The sequence below is a fragment of the Dromaius novaehollandiae genome, chromosome 2 (genome assembly GCF_036370855.1).
Source record: "Dromaius novaehollandiae isolate bDroNov1 chromosome 2, bDroNov1.hap1, whole genome shotgun sequence".
In the NCBI taxonomy this organism is placed as follows: domain Eukaryota; kingdom Metazoa; phylum Chordata; class Aves; order Casuariiformes; family Dromaiidae; genus Dromaius; species Dromaius novaehollandiae.
This window is the reverse complement of record NC_088099.1, coordinates 48156723-48182108: the sequence shown is the minus strand read 5'-3', so window position 1 is coordinate 48182108 and position 25386 is coordinate 48156723. Positions and strand designations below refer to the sequence as shown.

Here is a 25386-nt window from a genome sequence, read left to right as displayed (position 1 = left end):
ATGACCTGCTCCATACATAAGCAAGTATTCTGTATTTACATTTAAAAAAAGAGTTTCAAATTCAATTAAAAAAATTTAGCTGACTAAAGTAAAGTCTGTTGTTTGCAATGCTTTTTGTATTCCAGTAACGCAGTGGTTGAATACTAAGTGCTTTTGATAGATACATGTACCAAAAGACTCCTTTTTATACTTGTAATAAAAAGTTATTTAAAATACCTCTGTAATTAGAAACATTCAAACAACTGAAGTTATTTGTAATTTGGCAGAAATCTAGTTGACAAGTAATAGATATATAGCACACTCAAAAAGCAAAATTTTCTTTTATATGCTCTAGTTAGTTTAGTTGATCAAGCCAAATCTTCTCATAATCTAGGTTTCTGTACATATCAGCCTAACATAAGGGATCCCTAAGTAATTAATGCTCCAGATTAAGTGCTGCCTCACGTCCCTTGATACAGTGGAATATTCCGTGTTCATGCAAAAGCCCATTTATCTGTATGCTTCAGAGATTCCTGAAACACTTAAATGAATAGCACTGTTCTGCGTAGTTAAGCGTGAAAGAATAAGGTTCATTCTTTCATCAGCAGCATTCAGAGAAGGAGAACTAGTCTTTGATTATTAACCTGATTCTAAAAATGCTGCAGTCCTGCAGGAATAGGCCAATCTGATAATGACATGAAAAATGGAAGTAGCTGTTCACCTGTACAAAAGACATAATACCTTTTATGTAGTGGAATTGTTTCAGGTTATGGCAACATTTGTCATGAGAGAGGATAAAGTTTGTATGTGATGTGATCCATGGCCAAGCAACAGTAGCAATGGATCATAAGGAAGGAGTAATATTCATTAGTTTTAAGAAATTAGGCTTTTAAATGTATTTGGAAATACTGGAAATGGAAAAACACATTAAAAGCTTGTTATTGAAACTGTTGGGTAAAATAAGCAGACAGCTCCATGGAGAAAAACTTATTTTAAGCTAAACTATTCATGAATGCTTAAAGAGGGCCTAATAAAGCAATAAATGAGAAATACGCATTTCTATTTAAACATTTTCATGAGCTTTCTTGAAGAGTCACTGACACAATTTTGTCTTGAAATTGACCGAGTCTATTCAGCCTTTTTTATCCGTAGAGAAACACATCAAAATGATGAAAAATCATTGACTACCAAAATGTTAAGTGCTAAGAGGAACTGCTTCAGTGTCATTCTGTATTTATTCTCTACCTCAGTGATTTTAGTATCGAGTTCTTTGGGTCAGAAATCAAAACACATGGTTGCTGACTGCCAGCATTATAAGTCCACCCAGGATTTTGAAAAATCTGTTTACTTGATCATCCCCAAATGTGCATATATTCCCCCTAGAGGGTCTGAACAATGAGTTAACAAGTATCACCGCACATGAGGCAGATGAGGTTATAGCTAGCTCTTTGGGTGCTGTAGCTGGCTTAGGACTTTTTTTTTAATATTCACCAACACTGAATAATGGTGTTGGCCACCTCTTTATTTTGGAGCCCAACGGAGACCCTTTCAAGGGAACACAATTTTCAGAGGTTAGGCGGTAGGTGCCTTTGAAAGATCCTGTTGGCGGAGGCTGAATACCCAGACATCTAGTACGACAAAATCATTCATCTGTTAAAAAGTCAGGCCTTTGAACCAGTCTTATGTCATGAAAGCCACGAATCTCTGTATGTTATGTAGTGATTTTAGAAGTGGCTGCTCTCCATGGCAACAGTTCCCCAAATACTTTTGCTTTGTATCATGCAACTGCCCCCTATTCAGCATGGGAAACGCTTCTCTCTTAGCCAGGGGAGCCTGTTGCTACACGGGTGAATCTGGGATCTGGCCCCAGGTCAGGGTCTGACTTTTCTCTTCTTCATCCTTCCCCTTCGCATCTCCTGGTGCCCACTGAAAGGAAACCGAGGCAGGTGGGCCAGGGGGGAGCTGCTGGGCTGTACAGGAGGATATCCAGTGGGGGTGACAGGGGAGAGCAGGCCTGCAGCCCCGCAGCTCACCACGACTGCCGCGTGTAGGCAAGAACCAGCACCCAGGCAGCACTGTGATGCACCCTCAGCATATGCACGGGCACACTGGCAAGTCGGTTCTCAATGACATAATCTGGAAACATTTGGGAAAAGTACTATCTGTAGATAAAACAAGTACTTTTCCCAGGATAGGGGCAGGCGTGTTGTGAATCTCTCATATGTGTATTTAGAGCTATTTACCTATATAAATGTGTGTGTGTGTAAAAATATATTACGTATAGATGGATATAGAAATGCAGATATATATTATATACTACATTGTTATATTTCTATTATATATATTATTGTATATATCATATATTTTATATATTAGGTATACTATATATATTTATGCTGTGTATAAGGCATATATATATACACACTTAGAGTTTTACATGCATATATACAAATGTATAGGTATGCGTGTATATATATATATAAAAATATATATGCATATGTGTATCACATGTGGTTAGCACTTAACCGTGCAGTAAAAAAGTTGATTTCTCTTTTATGTTTTTTATAGCTTCCCTCTCTGCAGATCAAAGCCATTAGTCACAATAACAATAGTACACATAGTTTATTAAAAAGGCTTGCCACTTGATCTTAATGATTTGTTTTGCCAGTGCTGGAATAGAACCAACTAGCCATGAGTGTAGCTCATCTTTCATTCTGTGCTGATAGCTGTCTCTGGCAAAGGAAAATGGGCTGGAACAGGGCTGAAAGGAGCTTGTTTATAAAGATAAGTGCTGCGACATGCACGCAATGCTGAAGGCTGATTCATAAATGATTGTACACTGTTACAGGTTTTAATGATGATATTGTGAGTGAAGCCTATGGCTGGACTTGAAAATCCGATCCTGTGTTTGAAATCTGATTTCTGCAGTTAGTATTTTTCCTTTCTCTCCTGCTTATTAAGAATCTCATTATATTACATTAAATATTTATGTCTGTCTTAAAACCTCTGTCCTGATTCAGCAAGACACTAGAGCTAAAGACACTATTATCTAATCCCAGTGAATTCAGTCTGACTCGAGCAAACACTGAAGTGTTATACAAAATATGGAAGGCACTAAGATAGAGTTAAGAGTTTTACTGAATTTGAACTCACTGTTAATAGTTCACCCTACACCACAGTCTTAAACTGTTCAGTATCCACCATATACATGGATTCTTTTTATGATTTTTACACAGCTTTATATTTATATGTACATTCATAATTACTTTCTGAATTAATAAAAAGGGCTCACAAACTTACGTGAGAATTGGCTATTGGGTCATCAGATCAATACTTATACCTTGAACAAGACGAGTTAGATGTAGTTTTTCAAATTCTTTAAATATTTGTTGCATTGGATATCTGTGGAACTTCCCGTTCTAACTGGGTTATCCTCATTATGATGTGTGCAGTCAACTCATGATTCCATGTGGTCTACCAGATTGATCCCCATTTTATTTGTATTGACAATCTATTTTAAAAATTAATTCTAAGTTATTTAAAATCTGCATGTCTGTTCACTCTTAAAGGTACTAGAGGTATTTTTTTAGTTCCAAGAGCCCTTGAAACACGCAGAAGATGAATTATATCTGTTTCCTGAAACTAATGTCCTTTTTGATTTATAGATATAACCTCCTTAGCTCTAAATATTAATTAGCTCCTTAAAGCTGATGTTCACACTGAGATCCGTATGTTAACAAATAAACTGTTTGTATAAAACACACATCTACCTACCTCCCCAAAGGCCACTAATGAGCAAAGAATACATTATTCCCTGCAAAGCACCGAAATGGTTTATGCTTAGAGGTCTAAATGTTTATAGTGAAAATTAAAAAACTGGGCCACATTCCACAAGAGATATGAAAATCTTGAAGTCAGTCTGAGTTTTGACATTAGATTCTGCATCAATGAATTATAGTAGTAGCTGATTAAATGCAAAAATTCCTAGTTAATAGTTTTTCTTCAGCATTTTAGGCCTGAGTGAGTGCATTCACTCTGATTAAAAACCCTGTACAAAATCTTCCTTCCCTTGTACAATAAAGCACACTTGAAACTTAAGAAAGGAAAGAGTGAAAGGAGAAAAGAAAAAGACTGGGGCTCCCAATCTTGCACATCCCTTTCAGTGTAGATGTAAGAGTAGGAAAACCTAAGTCAGTCAGACTGTGAGAGGTGAAGGGTTCATCTATCCCAGAAACGCCTCTCCAGAGGTAGCCAGTAGCAGGCTGCTAGGGAGGAGAAAGAGGACAAGGTATATACAACGTTAAATACATTGTGCAAATTCCATAGAAATCAGTACATTTGGTCCCAAATATAAATGTCAGTACATCCTTAAGTGCTGTGTTTTGGACTGAGGCTTTAAAAGGAAAAGAGTTTCCAGAGTCTAGACCTTGCAGTCTGGTTTTTAGTCAGAGCCTCTTCTTATCCCTAAGAATTACTTAACAGATTATTCATCCTGAAGCTGCTTTATGTCTGGGTTTGTAGATGAAGACCCTGAATTACCTTGACTGGAGGGATCTGAATTAAATACCTTAAGGTAACTTTGGCAGAGACAAGGAGAAAAGCAGAATCTTCCTTTGGTTATGATGGTAATGTGATAGTAATTCATTAAAACTGGGGACAAAGAATGAGGCCTAGAATAACTGGCACTATATGCAACGTTGAATTTTTCATAAAATCCCTGTATGGAGCTATAGATGTTAAAATTTAATCTACCCTTCTAGATCAATAAATAAAAATATATTTAATTATTAAGCATATCTCTATCACTTTCATTACAGAAACAACCTTTCTGGAGACTGTTAAGCAAAAAAGCTGATTAGCATATCTAAACAAGTTTAAAAATCATGGGGGAAAAGGCATGAATCTTTTTATTTAGTGCTTTAATAGGACCAAATTTACATAGACATAAAACAAAAAATAGAAAACTAGTAATCTATACAGTAAAATCTGTAGCTTATGTTTAGCATTAAGCATTAGTTTAGATGGGGTTAAACACATTCTGAAGTGTTTTGATAAGCCAGGACTGGAACTACATTGGTGGACTGGAATTACTAATACTTTTAATCATCAAACTGGATGGAAAATCCTTGGATTTAACTGCTGAGGACCAAGGTTGGCACAACTGCACATGTACAGTCGTACACACATTTAGGGTTTGCCTTTGCAGAGCCTGTATTTGCTGATTGCTGCTACACAGGAGTTTCTACAACCACCACTCCTCCATGTGCTTCTCAGAGACCTCTGCTGCCTTCTGTCAAACTTCTTCTGGGCTTTTCTGTCCAATCCTTACTATCTTTCAAGTCATCTGGAAATCTGCTCTGAGGAAGGAGAGATTGTGCTAGTGATTTACGCTTGGCCAGGACTATGCAGACTGGTGCCGTTGTCTGTGCAATTTCTCTGTCAGCATTTCTTTCTGAAGAGAAGGACCTGAAGTGCAAAACCCCACAAGTTACAAATGAAACAGCAGACTATCAGAATAGACTACTAGCAGAGTAGACTACCTAGTGCTGTAGAGACTGGTTATTCACATAAATATATAAGTATAGATAAGGAAGATATCTGTTCCAATCATCCACTTCATTACACTAGCATGTAGCTGAGCTGTAAGTTATTCCCATTTGGAAACCCACCAGTCCATCAATGAGCACCATTTTCTAAATCTTCTCATGCAAGTTTCCTTCTTTACAGAAAGTGGAACCCTTTTGCCCCAGGAGGTCTCAACAGAGTATTCATGGGCCACATCACTCTCAGTTAAAGCCAGGCAATCCTTCTGAATTATGTAGAGGTGTCTGCCACTTAATTCCTACTATCCCCTTCACAGTTCTGTGGGCAGCGTTCTTTGTTCAAATGAACCAAAATCTTCTTTATCTGTCTGTCATGATGAAGAAATATATTTAGAGTTTCTGGGAATCAATCAACAGGCTTACTGTTGAAATAATGCTGTTTCAGTAGACCTATTGCAAGAATTTTTTTTCTGAATTGTACAGATTTATTGTGAAATTAACCTTGATCAGAGATTCCAAGTCAGCAGATTAGCAGGGAGTTTTAGCCCATTTCCTCCTGCATACTTGATAATGCCTAGCTGAGTGCTCAGTCATCAGTACGTTTCACTTATAATTTTGCTGTAACTTTTTTTGGTAGTGTTCTTCATTTTTACTAAATGTCATTCTGATTTTGGTAAAATTACATAAACAGTGCATTTGACCCCATTAAATCACAGTAAGATGTCTATAGCAGTTTTATCCTACTCATCCTGGAAATCTCATTTGCATCTTGAAAGCACTTAATAAGAAATTTCTCCCAGTACCTACCTGCATATGTGTGCTGACACAATCCTAGTGAACCCATAGTTCAATCTGTGTTCTTCTGGTAGACAATATTTGCAGGGAAAGCCTCTGACCAATCCTTTCCAGTACAGTTCACAGAAAAGGACAAAATTCTGTGCATATATAGCAGAGCCTTTGTTCTTGTGCTTTCTTAGTGCAATACACCCTGAAACTTGAAAGCTACACTTGTGTTTCAACACGGAAATGTTCCCCTCCCTTTGTTCTGTTTTTTGTTTAAGATCTATCTGTTAGGTGATGGAATTCAGCCTGAAGGGTACAATACCATCTTCACGTCATGTCAGATTTTAAACTTTCAAGATTACAATCTGCGTGAGAATGACGTTTCTCGTTATGGTACAGTTTTCCATATGCAACCCCACAGATCTGCCAGTTCACTTGAGAGTTAAGCTTTTGGAAGCTACAGAGACATACTTACAGCCCCGTAAAATTCATAGGACTGTCTAAACTGCCTGGATTTGAGAAGTTAAATATGATTCACTGTAGCCTCTTGCAGCATCCCCTTCCCTATTTTTTTCCGAGTTATGAAATCCCGTTTCTTTTTCAAGATACTTTTTACTGAATTGGGTCATTGCTGTGGATATAAATCAGGTCATTGCGATTTATTTATCATCCAGCAAGGAAACTTGACATTTTGGTCTCACCTTCCCAAGTATGCCATTTTACTAGGCTATCCTTCTAGCAAGTGATGTATCTCTCTGCCATTTCATTTACTTCTCGCTCAGACTCTGATGACTTTTTTTCTGTGGGTATGTACTTTTCCCCAGTCTAGGAATTTCTGAGTTCATTTGCAATTTTTGCCCTGCAGAGCTGCTTTTGCGATTCTTTGCATGTTAACAAGGGGAAGTTTAAATCTATTGTATCTGGACTCAGCTTTGTTAGTTATTTCATGAGCTGATGCTTTTCAGTGATTAACTTCAGGGAATTTGTATTCCCCTACTTCATTAATTATTTCTCTTGCAGGTGAGACAGGCATTGCCCTCATATTCTTGAAGCCCAATTACATGACTATATCTGTTTCTCTGTATTCAGCAGATTCCAGCTCCCCTAAGGTGACTAAGAGCTGTAATTAAAGATACAGCAAGTGAATTTTAATGTCAGGATTTTGAACATGGTTTTGTGGCATGTCTGTCTGTGGTAGACCAAGCAGTGTAGACGTTGCAATGGTTTACTATTGATTTACATGCTCTCAGCTCTCTTTTGTTACAAAGATGTATGATAATCAGTTCGTTCCTGCTGCTGCATTAAAAATCACTGTGGATTATGGACTGGATTGCAAGCTCCGTTATGTGCAGCAGAGGTTTGATTAAACCCAGAGTAACCCTGCCAAAATCAGACATGTGGTTATATCTAGCCAGGAGCTGCCCTGCCCTGAACATGTAGTGATAGTGTGGTGGTCCCTCAGAGAAGAATACAGTCTTTGAGGAGGAAATACTTCTGCTGCTGAACCTCTGTGCCCTTTCTGAGTCTGACTGGGGCAGCACAAGAGCTGGACCACAGCCCACTTCTAGCTCCGGCCTGTCCTTGAGGAGCACAGGTAGCCATGCAGGACTGCAAGGGTGAAGCGGATGGGCTCTTGTCCCTTCCACTTACAGAGTTTGACCAGACACCTTTATTCAGTCCTATTACATCATACAGATCATGTCTCTTATTTACCTAGCTCTGCTTGCAAAGTGGGAACTAGAAGTGTTTAAATATTTCAGATGGTTTCTGTATTTTCTTTGGAACTGCAGCTAATCCCTGTAAGCCGTTATGATTCAGAATATACTGGCATCAGGCCCTTCTCAGATAAGTACTGAATAATACACTAGGAACATGATTCATTCATATGCTTTTGGAAAGAAACACTTAATTCAGCGCATTTTCTTCCAGTTCAAACCCTGAACATGAAGGATTACAATTTTAATTGAGTTTAGAGATGACTCTGTTTCATTTGTCCCTTCCTTTCCCTTCCCTTCCCTTCCCCTTTCCTTCCCTTCCTTTCCCTCAATTAAATGTGTAACAAACATTTCTCTTTTACTTGGCAATTTGAAATGTCTTTTAAACAGAGGGAAGATATCTGATTTTATCACGGGAAAAGTATGTAGAACAAAGATTCACAGTTTCTTCTTTTAAGACTGGAATGGAAAATGAAAAGGACAGTAATTGATTTTGCTGCATCCAGCCTCATCCTTAAAAAATAAATTCCTGGTAATTCTGATCTTACCCAGAACCAAAATTACAAGTGACAGTTTCATATCCAAGGATTCTGATCAGATATACTCCTTGCAAGGATTCCAAGAGCTGTAAATTTGAGATTCTTGGTCACTTGAAACAAAAAAATGAGCTTTTAGTTTCTTTCCCACCCTTCCCCCCTGCCCCTGCTGTAAGAGCAGTTGCTTCATCATTAGTACCGCTGCTGCAAATATGTTGTGCCAGCATAAAGTGAGATTTCCATTCTGAGGCTCACCAAGGTCAGTTCAGTAGGGTCCCTCCAAATTGCTGTATTGGCTTCAGGAGCTTAAAGCTAAGCACATCTGTAACTACTGTGCTGAACAGCTGCCAAAGTGCTTTCATGGATACCAGTAAGAGGAATTCTGTGTAAGTGGCTAGCTAGAAGTTCATCTTACAGAACATTTAAGTGGTATATTGAATGAGTTAGGACATTTTTTTCCCAACATTCACTCCCTACAATTAGGAAGTAAGAGTTCCAATTTAGATTTTAAAAAAGGAACTAATTTTCAGAGACACTAGTCCTGGCAGATACTGTTTTCCTTTCTGAATAGAGGTGTTGGCCAATCTGATGAATGTCTAGCTCAGGGTCTCCAGCACCGCCTATGCCAACAGCTTCAGAGGAAGTTGTAATGTTTGGTTATAGAATAATTTCACCCAGGAGAAACTCAGGTTTCACGTCAGGTTTCATCTGAGCTCTCCTTGTTACCAGGAATACCAAATCATTCTCAGAATACAGCTGAACTCCAAGGTGCAGTGATGCCATATGTCAGGGAGTACCAGTGGTTAATAAGACATAGTTTTAAAGTATTCTTTGTTTTATCTCTTTATTTTAAATATTTCTTACCTTCCAGTAATGCTAGGTTTACTAGCGACACAGAAAAAAGTACCATTCTCTGTAACACTTACTAATTTATAAAACTTTATGATTTCTCTGTTCATCTCTTCTCCTGTCTGTGCAGTACAACTCACTGAAATCTCTTTCCTCTATGCCCCTATTAATATATTGATTTGTCTTTGTGCTTTCTCTGTTTCTGCTAGGTAGTTGGAGAGATGAGTGACTAAAACTCAGCATTGTTTCAAAAGGAAAATATGGGATATTTTCAGAATTTGTTTTCTGGTATGCATTACATTAAAGTAGTGCTGTTACTCAAAGAATTTTCTCTAAATGGTTTTATTTCTGTTTAGAAGACTGCAGTCTTCGAGTCCTGACAATCCCTTTCTGTGTGCATTAATTTTTATTTGCCAATATGTACAATGAACCTGAACCCTTATCCTTGATGTTACCTTTAGAGTATAATCCAGATCTGCTCAGTTAGTCTTTCATATCTTTTAGCAATATACATTTGTTTGGCAGAAAAAAGGACCAGAAGTTATATACATCTATGCTTGCTTGCCTACTCGTGTCCCTTATATAACCTGGTATAAAACTCAAAAACTGTGCTATTCAAGTGAGTTCTTCAGATAAATTTCCAAAAGGTGCAATCCCTGTCAAGGCTAATTGATGCTTCTGCTTTCAGTCATCTTGATGCCAGGTACTTCAACTTTTTGAAAATTATGCCTAGTTTTAAGTTTCAAAGGAACTCTGTGTAAAAGAGAAAACTACATCAAATGTGAAGTAAATGTGACAGAGTAATCTTGTAATGATTCTTCCAAGTCAAGATCCTCTTTTTCTTACTTGAGTTTGCAAGATGTAGGTTTTATAGTGCCACCTTCTTTTTCCATTTTCACTTTGCTCTCCTGTCCATTTAGCAATCTCCTTGCAGCAGGGTAGTGCTGGCAGTTTACTTGTATGTGCCCAGGACTCTTTGGCTGTATCTAAATAAAACAGGCCAAAGAACCTTATTTGGCCTGAGGCTGAGGACATGCCCATGCCCTCGTATCTGAACTTTCTTCCTCCTAACATAAAGTGGTGACATCCAAACTGCCCCTTGGGAGCCATCTCAAGCAGAGCTGCTCCTGCGCTGCTTGTGGGAACTGGCTACAAGATGCTGGTTGACGTAGGCCAGCATGAGGCCAGAGAGAGTGCTGACAATTAAACCATGTGTATAGTCACCTCCCAGTGCTTCAGCCAGGGTCTCAGGCCCATTTTATTTTCTATATAAATGTAGCCTAAATGTCTGTGGAAGCAACACAAGGGAAGATAAATCTGTTTCTCACTTGCAGTCCTTTGAGTGAGTTTAAATTGGAAAGGAATAAAAGAAAAATTGTTACAGCAGATCATTCTCCTACTGAAATATGAGGTTAGGAGACATGGCTGGAGCCTCTGATGCATACAGTTTATACTTCAGGCAAGAGCAAGTCATCTTCTCATTTTCTGATCATCTCAGTCCCCAATGGCCTCACCCTTGACATAACTTCTAGAAGCTGGGAAACTGCTCTGCTTTCTGCTTCGAGCTGCTGTGATAGCTCAGGGTCTGGTAGAGTAGTTCTGTCATGCCTTTATACCAGAAGGGATCTCTTGGAAGAGAGAGAATCCTTGGCTGCCTACTAGGTCACTTTTTCCCTGCAATGTCTTAATAGTGCAGAATAGGCAGAATGAGGGTAGCAGGCTGAGCTGCTGGTTTTTAACCCATGTGATGAAATGAGATGTGGATGGGAAGGCTAGAGAAATTTACTTTGTAAAATGTCACTAAGCAGTTAAACTGTGTGCTTACTGCAGAATGTAGCCTTTATATTAGCTAAACACTTTTGTACTTACTGCAGAGTATATCCTTTATATTAACTAAACACTTTGGTTTGTTTGATAGGATGGAAAATATTATTTACATCAAAGTTGGATTTTATTCTGAAAGTCAGCCACAAATTGTGAAGTGTAGTCAGGGAATGAAATGACGATCTTTTTTATGCAGCGGATGTGATGAGCGATGATCAGAAAGTTCCCTTCTCACCTTAAAGATCAAGCTGTGGGAGCTCCTAAAAGTTAATTGCTTGATCTCAGCAGATTTAGTCAGAGTGCAGATGCATGTACCTAAATTCTGGAAAATAAGGAGCCTTCCAAGGGGAAAACTGCACTGAGTTTTTGATTGCCTAGACTGAGGCAAGAGAAAGTACTAAGCACAGGAGTAGACCTCAGGTTCTCCATCCTCTCTAGAGTTCTTGTGCTTCTCCCCTCCTAAAAATAACCTTGTGGAAACTCATCTTGAGAGTGCATGTGTACGTGACCAAGGTTTACTCTCTCACAAGGCAGTTGTAGCAGTACCTGCTCAAAAAAAGGAGGTATGGGAGACTCAGACATAGCGGCAGGTGTCCTGACCACACGGTGATAACATATTCTAGGTAGCTTCCCATGTGGACTTGTACCACTGTGTAGCTGGGAACGTGGGAGTCTCGCCACCAGAAGGAAAATCCAGGTCTTCTCTTTTCCTTTCTAAAAGAGCAGGCTGACAGAGGTATCACTCACTGCTGTCTGAATCACAACAGAACAGAAGATGGAGGTGCAAATACAAGAGTGCCTACACTTGTTTGCACTCAAGAAATATTGCCGTCCAAAGTGCAGGTACCATATGGGTTTAGGCATCTCCCAGATTGAGTAACTGCTGCCAACGTCAGCTTTAGGGATTGCTTTGTTAGACTTAGACTGTTACGTTCTACCTAAGTTCCTTTTTTAGTCTTTTTCTTCTCTCGCCCAAAATCAAATTGCAGCTCCACAGGATTTGATTCTCTAATCCAGCCATGCTTAAGTGTTGATGTAAAACAAGACTTTTTCCCCACTCAGATTGTTTTCTAGTGGTTTCCTATTTCTTGCCCTTTAAGATTGTGCCTGATTCTAATCTGCATCTAGTTGTAAGGGCTTCTCCACTTCAGGAGTGTTTAATCGAAGGGAAGGCTGTCAGCAGGTGGTTAGCATAAAATGTCAGTAGCTACTTTGTTTCTGACATCTCTTGGAAAAAAATGTTTCATTACCATGCAAATGATGTTCACCCTACTTTCCAAGATCCATTGTCCCACAGTGTAACATATGGTACATAGTATTGCACTTGTTAGATATATGGAGCAAGTACATTTCTTAACAGAAGTGAGAGCTAAACCATCAAACAGGAATGATCACTGTTTCCCAATGATCTGGGCAAGGTGAGTATTTCTGCATCCCATGGTTGCAGCTGCTAACTTCAAGGCTTGTTTCTGATTTGTTTTAAACCCTTCCATTTTTCTTCATCTCATACCAGAAATGTTACAGTGCTTTTCACAGCATATGCCAGGCAGAACAACCTGGCAGTTCTAATGGATGCTGTTATCTTTCTTAAGTATGTCTGGAGAAGTGAGTTTGTCACTTAATACTTGGAGTGGAAACAACTTGACCTGTGCAGAGTCAATTGAAACTGCTGCCCTCTCTTGGAAATTTTTGAAAGTGCCAGAAATGGTAATAGGAACTCAGCTTTTCCAAGGACCATGAAACCCTATATGCAGAATCATATAAACCTACAAGGTATTTGATTCATCAGAGCAGCAGAGTTCAGTTCAGTGACTTTAGTGGGGCTTCAGGATCTGTTTAGAGATAAGCGTATGTTTGGGTGAATTGTTAACCTCAAGTGTGTGATCAAGTGCTTTGCTGACTCAGGGATGAGACTTTCCTTGCAGCTTGTTCTTTTCCACGTTGCCATTTGGGAAGAGGCAGCTTGGCAGAATGTGGGCTGTGTGAGACATTAATGCATTTCTGAAAGAGTATTAACAACCCTGAAGTTTCCAGGTCCCCTGAATCAGGAACTTTTGTCCCTGAAGATCGAATTGGGGTGAAACAACTTCACTGTAGTGTTTGAAAGCAAATTGACAATGCCACAACATTTGCTAAGTTATCAGTCAACATGTACCTAATTGAAAATAGTCTCATGTTTTTGTGGGGCTACTAATGTTATAGGTGGAAAACCTCGTGGAAGCTGCAGATTGCTGGGGGCGAGAGTGCACCTTTTCTAACATTTTAGGAAATCTTTTTTGTGCCTGCGCAGCTGTAAGAACCCAAATTTGGAAATACTTTTAATCTCACAGTCACCTCTTCACTAAACCCATTGTTCTGAGCTGGGGGAGCACATCCTTATTTATAAAAATAAATCTGTTGTCACAGACAGTACCTATCCAAAATTACTCCTAAAATAAGACAACTCACCCTCACTCTGCAGCCAGGTAGTGCAAAAGAAGAGGTAATATGGACTTGCTATTGCTCTTGTGAGAGAAGTGCAAGGTATCTTGATTCTTAGACATTCTCCAACTACTTTTAACTTCCCCAGAATATTAGGGGTTTGCCTGAAAAATCTCCCATATCACTCCTCCATCTGGTCAGCACAAACCCCTCCTGCTACAATCCAGTCTGCCATGTAAGGCTCTTGACTTAAAAGCCTTTTCTATGCTGTTGCACTTTGTTACATTTTTGTTGCTTACAGAAGAGTAAATGTTTGGTGTAACACAATGGATTTCTCTGTAGAATCTCTTCTTTTTTTATTCTTTTCCAGTGATAAAATGTTCCCAGCCTTTGGATTTGGAGCAAGGATACCCCCAGAATACAAAGTAAGTGCATAAATGACATTTTCTCATTTCCTTGGTTTATAAGGCACAAAATAAGGAAGAAATGGTTCAATTCAGGCCATGGAGGAGGAGCAGTTCCTAATGCTTGTTTTCTAATTCACGGAAACTAGAAATCTAAATTAGACCTAAAATAGTTGTGTTGCATCCAAAACATTAAGTGGTATTGACAAACCTTTGTTAATGGATGTTAGTCTAGTAAGAGGAAAACTGAATTTTTGAACAACACTAGTCAAACATGTTTTGAAGCTTTGTGAGCCCTGGTTTGACAGAACCCATGTTTGGAAGATATGATTCATTGTGTGGCCTAGTCCTGATGCTTTATGATGAAGAGATTTAACATCTTCTTGAAAATAAAGATCTGAGGAAAATTTTGCTCTGTGGCAAATTTCTGTGCCCCAGTGGGAAGCTTCAGTACTAGGAACAGAAATATAAGAGCATGTATCCATGCTAAAGAGAAATGGTATTTATAAAAAAAGCAGAACGAAACAGAGCAAGAGTGATCCAGAGAGATGGTGCAACTAGTTGTGGACAGTGTAAATATACACTCTGGTAGTGTTGGAGTGAAGACAGTGGAGTAAAAGAGGGATCATGCAACAGAGAAAGTGTAAGCAGAAATAGGCAGAAATCCAAATCATGTGTTGCACATGCAGAAGTAGTGTGGGCAGAATGGTAGTCCTGTACAGATAAGTAACCTAAAACTAGTTAGGGATTCTGCAAGTCCTGCTGTCTGAAAAACAGCAGCATTGGACTTCTGATCATGCAGACCTCATCCGGTATCCCCAAGTCCCCTGCTTTGGGTTGTCTGCACCTTTCACAGCTGTGGCTGCAGTAGGGGGGTGAGTGCTGGCCAGATGAAAATAGTTTTGTACAGAAAGGGATGGTGTGTGCATTATGAAACATAAATCAGCAGCTGAAAAAAAAAATTTACCGGTGTGTCCTTATGATTTGTATTCCTGATATCTGCATGAGTATCCAATAGTGATGTACAGCAAATTTGATATGTGTCTTGCACAGGGGTGTCTAAGATAAGTCAACACCTGTCTTAACAACATTGCCTTCTAAGCTAAGTGCTGTTATGAGAAAGTGGACTGTGCCTGACAGAGCATTTTGCAGTGCTCTATTCCTGAAAAGTGACCCTAGTGTTAATGCTTTCAAAAATCAGAGACAACTTCCAGAAGTTTGATATAGATTTTAATGTGCTAAATGCATGCAGAACATCTGTGTCTATTGTACATCTGTTCCAACAGCAGCTGATGATAACCATCTCTGTCGTATAAGGAAGAGTGTTTTGGAGAATAAATATACTGAACAGCTTCTACAAAAAGACACATTAGTGAAGCACAGTAGCTACTTCTGAAATGTCCATCCCTTTGCAATGAACGTGTGTATCTCTGCCCGTGGCTGTATAGCAGTGTTGATTGGATGAGTTGGAATGTAAATCACAACGAGCTTGGTCTTTCATGCCTGATACTGGCCGTCACTGAAAATGCCATTGGTGCTATTATGAGTGTCCTAAACAAAGACACAATCTTGGTGGTGTTCCGGTGGTTCCACTGGCCGTGAGGTGCCCATCATTGCATGGGGGAACTTGCAGGTCTTTCAGCTGCAGAGATGCATACTTACCTGAAGGACTGCTTGAAGGAAGATGTTACTGTGCTCACTGTACTCTCTTCACTGCTTTGCTGGTGATGGCAGTAGATTAGAATTCATACTATGAGACTGCTTCTTTTTCAGCCGAAATAATAAGATGGTTGCATGTTGTCAACACAGGCATTTTGTTAGTCCTGTGCAACAGCCTCTTCATCTGACAGTCAGTGCATCTCAGGTGTCAGCTGAAAGACACGTGTGCTGGAAAGCAACTTAAGGAGGACTTTGTAACCAGACATTTCTGCAGGCCACCGCCACCAGTCAGTCTTCTGCTTTTGCAGAACTGTTCCTGACAACCTTTTAAGCAGGTACTCCTAAGGAAGAGAGAGATCTGCACTGAGATCTCATTTGGTAGTCAAAGCGTGGATGAAGAAGACTTGCACAATAGCAAGAGCTGTCTTGAAGAGCTGGTATGTTACTAACCTCTCAAGGCAAGAGAGTGATGGATCAGGACCGTCACGTGTAGAGAAGTTCAGGAAAAGCAAAGCTGAACTTACAGAGATGGACTTCCTTGCTCGTGGATTACATAAGTGTGAATAAGCAAAACAAGTCACAAAGTCCATGGAAACACAAATTTGGGCTGGAATAACACATTTAATCCCACCATGGAAAGTTGTCTTAGAAAATGAGAAAGGCAAAATGATATGATATACATTAGCTAACTAATGTAATGAAACTTTGAAGAAGACAAGAACCACTCTGCAGGGGTAACAGATGAGGGACAAGTCATTAGCTTGGTGTCTAGCCTGGACACATCCAGCTAGAACTGGAATAGGATTTAATAGTCATGTGTGCTGTTGTTCGGTCCATCCCTGTGTTATTCTACACAGTCCATACAAGTAGTTTTTTTCTTAAATAAAATGTGTAAACCTCTCTAGAGTCCCTGCTTGGCTTTGGCCGTACTTCTAAATTGAAAGCTATGTCCTCTAAGAAAGTGAGGAGTCAGCCTCAACACAATGCATTAATAAGTCAAGACCAATAAACCTGAAAATCCTTCAGTAATTTAGTCTACACTGGTGTCATCAAGTTAATTTAAACCAACAATGATTAATGTTTGATGTGGAATTTAACTAAGATGTATAGGAAACAGTGAAGAAATGAATATAGTTAAAAGTAATAAAGAATGCAAAAAAGAGTGCTCCCAACTTATCTCCCCTGACTTCTTATCCTCTCCTGCAAGAATATGCTAACACTATAGACTGCGTAGCAAGATCTCATGCTATTCAAATGTTTTTTTGACGCCTTCAGCCAAAGTTATTACAAGTCACACTTACCTTGTGTTTTATTAAAGGACAGCAGTGTCATAACTGTAATAAAATGCATCTACAAATTTAGGTAGAATCTTTGTGAGAACTTCTAAGTTTTGACCCCATCATGTGGATAAATCAGCTTTTCATTTTAAATCAGAGTGCCTGCTTTTGAGCCTCCAGTGCTAATTAGATGATCTAACCTGCTCATAGCACATTGGTCTCTGCACACCAGCAGCTGCTATCTTCTATTTCTTCCAGTAGACAACAAATTGCCAGAGCCATAGAAAAAATAAGTCCCACTGCCAAGTGTTTCTTAGGAACCATAAGAGCTTCTGCACAACTGTTAAACAGCATAACTTCCATAAAAGTTTGAATAAAAGCTTACCAACATATGTGTGGCCATAACACAGTGAGAAGACCAGAGGAAGGCAATCTGATAAAAGCAGTGAGCAAAGTAAGTGGATGCATTCAGATCTTATTTATATCATGCTCAGTTACAAGCTGTAGAAAAATGAGGCCTGTAACTCATTATTCAGCATGGATCATAGGTAACAAGTCTCCACTTAATGATCAATTACGCCTTATGGCCAGCTGAAGGCCACTGTTTTCAGATGGGCCATAACCTCTAAAATTTTTTTTGCCAAGGTTTCCTAGGGGCATTAGATTACTTGGGAGAAGGGTGTCCATTTTGTGGTGTTACAACAACCCAGTGCCTTGGTTTCATACTCTGTTGAGCTTCTGCTGTTAGCTTGGGATGGGTGCTGGAGGAAGCATCCAGCTGTGCATTTTGTGAGATTCCAGCCTCCTCATGCTCTTCTACACATTATGATAAGAGAAGTGCTTGTTATGCCAGTTATTATTTTCCATGGAAGAATACCTTCCCTACTTTACATTAGCACTTTAGAACAATGGCAATATATATCACCACAGGCTCTTCATCAATCTCTTGAGAGTGAACCCTTTAAAAACATGTTTTTACATACACTTTCTACAAAATTTCCATTTCATGAGCACACTGACTTCATTTTCCCTTATTTTAGCTCCAAATGAAACACTTTAGCTGTTAGCAGAAAAACAGCAGTTTTTGTAGTGACTTAAGGAATCTGTGGGAGTAAAAGAAGCCAGACATGACATATATAACATTCCTTATAATTCTAGAGATTATTCATCTTTTATTCAGCAATAAGGTCTTTTTCCCCAGGGCCTGACAAATACATAACCCTGCTCCTTGATCTAAGTAAACCTCAGAGAACAATATTCTCCAGCTGAGTTTATAACACACCACACTTGCAGAACATGCAGGTTATTCCACAACAGTGTCTTCTACTCATCATTTCTGATGTAGAATGAAGAGGTGGCAGATAATACGGATTCAGACACTGCTGCAAAAGGTCACAATGAAAAGAAGGAAAGAAAGCTTAACCACACTGATTTATTAGCAGACAGAACTCAAAGCAGCTGCAAAACCATACAGCACCACAAAGCCTACTGTTAAAATGAAAAGAATATTAGAGTTGTATCAGCCCCATGACAGCTGCATTGCCAATAACGAAGAGTGCTTTTCTCAAGAAGAAACTTAGACCCTAAATAGGTAAGAAACAACTTACAGATTGTTTTAAAACAGTTCTTCTTATTTCTGCTTTTTAATGAAAGTTTGGTCCACTGTTTTACGTTGGGAAGAGTCACTGGAGAGAACCTCACTGCATTTATAGAAACAGTCAAGCACCTTTATGACCCTAACCAGCTCTGTCTGGTTTGCTAGACAGGTAAGGTACTTGAAAAATACTGCGATCCTTGTTATCCCCCCACTTTTGGGGAGCTCGAGGGGAAAAATATGTGCAATCTTAGAAATAAGAAACAGTAAAAGGTCACATAACAGGCCAAGCGAAAAGCCAGAATTTTTCACGTTATCCCTGGGACATGGGTATAGGCCTGGAAGCTGAGTAGCATGCTCAAAAATCAACTACAAAGGAGAAAAAAAGAGCAAGGTTTGCCAAGCAGAAATGTCTACAATATGGTCTTAGCCAGACACAAGCTGTCCAGCTCCCAAACTATTTGATTAATGAGCATTCTGAAAATAATAGCTTTTGAGAGATGGTTCTTTACATTTGTTAGTGTCTTAAGCTTTTACAAAATATGCAAGCACTCCATGTTTAATTTTCAGAGTGGCAGTGGCTTACTAGTGTTCAATTTATTCACAGATAAGTGCTCAATATTGTGCATCTCAGCATTTACGTTTGTGTGCCTTCAGTACTCTATTGTTCATGGATTTTTGACAATCTGTATTTGAATGAGTAAGACAGTATATTCCAAAACATGGCTGAATTTGTCAGATTGTTTGTCAGGTTGTCCCAGTACCTTCACCACAAAGGTTCCTGGAAAGCTGGAGTTGATCAGGACAGGGAGGTTAATTTAAATGAGTTTAACAGTCAAGAAAAGAAAAAAAGTACTACTGGTTTTCAGAAGAGGTGAAGCATCTAATGTCAGCATTTGTGAAATGAATGAAAAACATCTGGGTTCTGAGTCAAAGCAGCTAATTGTTTCAAAAGTGGAAGTTAAGTTGGAGTGAAAAAGGGTTTAATAAAATGTAGAGGGCAAAATAGAATAATGTTTTTGACAATACTTAAATAAAATGCCTTTCATAGTCCAAAAACATTCCAGCAATTTGCTATAAGGCTTTTTTGTATTTTGATTATTTGTCAGATTCTACGGTAGGCGGTTTGTTTGTGTTCTGAGGCTTCTAAGTCAAGGAGGTTTTTTTTGAAATCTCAAAAATTCATGAGTTAGGAAATTCTGCTCTCCAGTCAGCCTTGATTAGAAAGCTCATTAGCAGGGGACATGCTATGAGGATTAATTTTGTTAGGTCCCAAAAAGAAGTAAACATTCTTACCTGTGTCAAAATCAAGGTGACATTTCTATAAACTGGTCATAAACATCTGGAGATGTAGTTATGACTCTTGTATGGACTTCATCAAGTTTGATGGACAACTGCCTTTCTGTATGCAGGTGCCTATCACTGTGTATGTACAGACAGTGGAGGAGGGGTACAGTAGTAAAAATAAATTTTACTATAAACTGCCTCAGCAAAAATATTATAGACTGTTTATTTAGCTGATTTGTCCTCAGAAATGTTATTGCTGCAATGGACATCGTGATGTATAGTAGAGCTACTTATTTTGCTTGTTAAAATCCTTGAAGAAATTACCTAAGAAATAATGTGTTCCTGGTACAGGAAGTTCCTTGACAGTTGTTTTAATAATCCCCCATCCAGGATGGTATCTGCTAAATCATTTAGCTGTGGAGGGAAAAGATTAATACATAACCAAGTGCAAGTAAATGTCCTTACTTGGAGGCTTTGAGCGGTGTTTTGGGCAGCAACCTAAGTAATGCCAGGCTAATGTTATGTAATCATCACTTCAGCACTCCAGAATTTCTCTCTCTATTCCTTTTATGAATTGATTTTGAGAGAGAGAGAGGGAGGGCTGAGCAGAAGGTAATCTACATATTCAAAACTTAATCAAGGGTTCTTAACACAATGGGGATTCTGCAATGACATTCCTTATTGTGAGGCAGACTTCTATAAAATGTAGTCTCTAATTCTTTGGAAAGCTTTGTGCCATGCACTAGTGTAAAGCACTCATTCTGTGTTTGTGTGGGTTAATGTATCTCAGGATTATCTGACTATTAAATTGTTCCATCATACAAACAGCCTAGTAGATTGTATTATCAAACTGGTGTCTGAACAGCCAAGTGTCTTGTTATGTTCTCCCTGAGAATTTCCTGGTCTTCAGCGTCCTAGATGTTCACACCTCTCCTTCCTTTTCCTCATTAGCTTATCACTTCCAGGAGCACATGAGGGCTATGCCATTCCTTATCAGAAAGAGGCCATTTAGTATATCAGCTTTTGGTCCTCTGGCATCACTGTGGTTTTCCTTTCAGCCGTGCAACTCCTGGCATGTTAAATTAAAAAGAAAGGGGGGGGGGGGGACTCACTATACTGCACTGGGTTGAAAACAGACGCATTGAATGTTTGACCCAAGGCTGCTCCGAGTCAAGTGCAGTTTTTGACAAGGCTGGGCTTTACCTGGAGTCCTACTGGGTAGGAGCCCAAGTTCGGTAAAGCCTTCAGTACATGTCATGTGCCTGAAGTCTCCACCGGTTTGGTCCCTCTTGAATTCTGGCCACCACAGGGGAGACATTGCATGGACAAGATGAAGCACAACTGGTTTTACTTACCTGAATGGGGAACAAGTTCTGAGCATTTGGAGAAACTCTGCTTTAAAAATATTTGCCATTGGCTTGCATTGGGTGGTGATTTCCTGTTTGTGAACCATCACTGAGCAGCTCAGAGAACTTCTGTCCTTCACATTATTCTTATATATTGTTTAAAATCTGATACATTGTTCAGAGAGCATAGGAAACAGCCAAATACTTCTGTGTTCATTGTGTTTCCTGTCCTGCCTTCAGGATAAATTTTAACATTGTTCTTGGTAAATACGGATGACAGCCTTTGAAGTTCACTCACTTTAAGAGAATAGCACCAGTTGCTCAGACTATTATTTTTTTGGATCATTGTGCAGACTTACTAAACTCGGGCTTTCCTTATTGGCCCAATCTGTCACCTACATTTTTCTGAAATAATAGCCTGGGTGCCACAGCTCTGAACCAGATGAATTGTTTGTATAGTGTGATCCTCAAACAGATACAGCAACGAAAGCATCCAGCCCACACTTGCATTGTGTAATTGAAATACAGTATTCATAGCTCTGGAGAAGAATTATGATATTCCTTAAGCTATAATTTCAAATGCACTAGGAATAAAAAAATAAAATCACTGAAGAGACATATCTCTGGAAGAATCAGCCAGCAATACATATACATGCATCACCATCCTTCTTGCTCTTGAGATGCAGTTAATACAAAATACAGAAAGCCTGAAGGAAGTAGAAACACTATTGAACAACAAAAAAATCATCAGTGAGTGAAAATTCACATAACCATTCTTGACAGCTGCAATTACCTTTGGCCTGAAGCTAGTCATGAGCCTGGCAGATACCAGCTGGACAAAATGTGCCCAGAGACATCCAGAGCAGCCAAACAGAAGTGCTCTGGAGCACCTCTGAAGCATATCTGACAGTGCTGCTCTTCTGTGCCTGCTCAACGAGGAACATATGTAGTGACTTTCTGCATTATCTTCCATGGGCAAGTAGGGTAGCCTGAATGGTCCATGTAAAACCATTTGAAAGAGGCAGCTGATGCTTGGTATAGACATACCAAACTCCTGGATGGGGCTGAGCTGGCTGCAGACTCTTCAATGAGTTTTTGCTTCAGTCCTTTCCCATCATGTCCTGCTTTATTTAACCTTTTAATAAATAAAGGTAGGCATGACTGTGGTGAGCAAGATGGGCGTATTCTGGGGAAATTCTGATTATTCCCCCATTTCTCTATCAGGAAACTTTCTGTGGGTATAATGAGCCAAATTATACTACTTTGCCTTTACAGAAGCTTCTCTGTAATCATGTATTTGGTATCTGTGGTAGTAAAGAAGTGCATTCCTACAGTGGAATTTTGACTTTCACAGCCAACGCAATCAGGATTGTCAGCACATTCCTGTAGTTGTTACAGAAGCTTAACTCTTCTACCTCATCTTCTATAATGCATCCTTTAAGAGCCACTCGCAGGACAAATATATCAATGATTATAAAGCTTATAATTTGTTCTGGGTAGAGATTAGACCTGACACATTTGAGAATGCGCTTTGTGGGAAGTTAGACTGATCTGAGTTTGGATTTAATGAATCCTATCAAACAGCATAAGAAAGTGTTTACTATTCCTGTGTTCTGTGTGTAGTATCTATCTATAGACTGATCTCTGTGCTGTCTGTGTCCTAGTCATCTAAACTAGCAAATAAAACAAAAGCCAACAAATAAATCTCTGCCTGCCAATAATCCAGATTCCATTGTACAGAAGCAAGTTGCTTTCCATATGTCTACAACTGCTGGCACTTCTGAAGGTCTTACAGAGATTTATAAAGTCTCAATGATATTGAATTGTAGTTAGCTGGGTAAATGCCAGTATGAATCTGGGATGACATATCTGAATTCAGCTTTACCTTATGCAAATGCTTTATTGCAGCAGATGACTAAATTCTGCCATTGCCTACTTCAATCTCAGCCATATCTGCTTTTTGCAAACCAAAATATATACATGTATATATACATTGTGCATTGCAAAACAAAATTTGGGCTTCATCCAAGACAATTAAAGAGAAACAGAAAATTAAGAGACTGGGCTTCAGAACTGAGGAGATTAAAAGGAATCAAGCCTTCCCAGTGATGAGAAAAAGGAGCAGAAAAAGAGGCTAGAAAGAAATGCAGGCAAGAACAAACATGAAAACCAGAGAAGACCTTCTGAAGAAATTTCCAGTTTTGAGAGATTTGTGCTGTAGCTGCAGACCCTCTAAGTGATGGACAGACAAAGGAAGCGTGGAAACCAGGACTTATGTTGTCTTGCATTATTTATGCATATAGAAATGTTGTGCTCTTTTCACCAGCCACTAAAGAAACAACATCCGTTTAGTTAGAAAATCAGTGACTTCTTTGCATTCACAGTCATTTCTCTTAGAAACAGCTCTGTGCTATTTTATTACAGATTTGGAGAGAGAGAGAATAGGATGTTTACTAAATTTGAGAAAAATTTTGAGTCTTAGGTATTTTTCATATTAATTTCCCTCCAACCTACTCTAATTTCTTAACCACTTTAGACTCCTTACATTTGTTACAGAATTATTTTATAATGGGTTCACGTGACTTTCTTGATCTCTTTGGAGATCAGATTATTTCCCCAGTAGTCCCATGGCTGTTCACATGTGTGAATGAAGGATTCAGAATGGGGCTGGGCTTGTGCTGTCAACAGTTCTATAATGCTGCAACACAACCTCCTTTAGCTCTCCTGCAGCCTGAGTTTTTGAGCTGCGGAGAGCTTGCATTTAAATCTCTCCCCCGATAAAGATCCTCTTCTGTGGCTGGTATTGGTAACTCAGGCCTGACATTGTATTTATGGGTGTTCGCATGTACTTAGGTGTTTCTTTATGCGCTTTTTCCTTGTTTTTCTTGTTGTTAGCAACTTTGATTCCAGTCTTGTTACTTCACTTCTGCAGGAGTTCCAGCTCACGCTGTATTTCACGTTTAATGCCTGAAAATGTGAAAAATCTCTTTTGTTTAACATAGAAGGAATGTAGAGGGCATTTAACTGCAAGTCCACTTGGAATATTTTTTCTGAACTAAAGTTGTCTTCTCTCCTTTCCATTTATCTGCAGGTGTCTCATGATTTTGCAATCAATTTCAATGAAGACAACCCTGAATGTGCAGGTAACACTAACTTCAGGACAGACTGATTGCTGAAGTTTTTCTGTATGCAAAATGCTGTTATATTTCTTATGGTATCCCCTGAGTATTGTTAAAAGGCTTTTTTTGTTTTAAGAAAGCAGGCAAGAGTTTCAAAACCTGACAGATTCCAAGCTGTCAGACTTAGTTTTAGAAACCTTAGAAAGTGCCACGCATTTATTTTCTGAAAAGCAGATCCCTTTAAAAGTACATTAAGTTGGTTGTTTAACACTTGCACTTCCTCAAATTACTAGGCACTTCTGAAAATGAAGCCATCTTTTCTAGATTTGTTCCAGGTCTTCAGCTACAGCAGCATCATAGGTTTTGCAGCTGAGGGTAGGACATGTGAAGGCAGGGTTTGCATCCCTGTGATCAAAGACGCTCTCTCCTCTCTTCAGAGCCAGTCCTTTGGCAAGACTTAAAGCAACAGCAGCCTGCTGCAAGCCAGCCCAGCGATGTCCAGCACCAAAGAGGCAGGGCAGCAGCTGAGGACAGTTGTGATAGAAGGAAGCAGGCTTTCATTGCAGCAAATGCCAGGATGCCAGTGGGAGCCTGTCTTAACACAGCATAAGATATTGATGTGTTCTAGTGACAATCACTAATTCTCAGTAGTCAGAGGATAGATTTGTTTAGCAGATTTGCCTTATGTCTTCTATGTGTAAGTGAGGTACTCCAGTGACTGATGCTCACTCTCTAGAAACTCCTGCCACAATTCACCACACATTGTAAAAGATGAGAACAGGACAATAATCTCTAAGCTGTTTACCAAGTAATCCCAAACTAACACTCATATGAGAGTGTTGGTCAGATGATCATTGCTGTCTAAAATCTACAGGTTGTTGTTATTCCTCTTTATCCTTCTGCTGCCATCCAGACATTGAAACAGGTGTTTCAAAATGCTCTTCTCATTCAAACTTCCTAGTTGGTCCTCTCAGTCTTTTTCAGATTTATCAATGCCCTTAATTCAGACATGGTCAGCAGAATATGCTCAGGGTGAGAGTTAAGATGCCA

At 39.2% G+C, this 25386-nt stretch overlaps 1 protein-coding gene across 1 annotated transcript in view; it reads left to right on the top strand.

Annotated features, from left to right (window-relative positions):
* The window catches only part of CPNE4 (copine 4), a 233602-nt gene that overhangs the window by 194907 nt on the left and 13309 nt on the right, over positions 1-25386 (top strand). Inside the window, exons 12-13 of the mRNA XM_064506403.1 lie at positions 14021-14075; positions 24309-24360. Of these exons, the coding sequence (XP_064362473.1) occupies positions 14021-14075; positions 24309-24360 (107 nt within the window). The remainder of the gene's footprint in view (positions 1-14020; positions 14076-24308; positions 24361-25386) is intronic.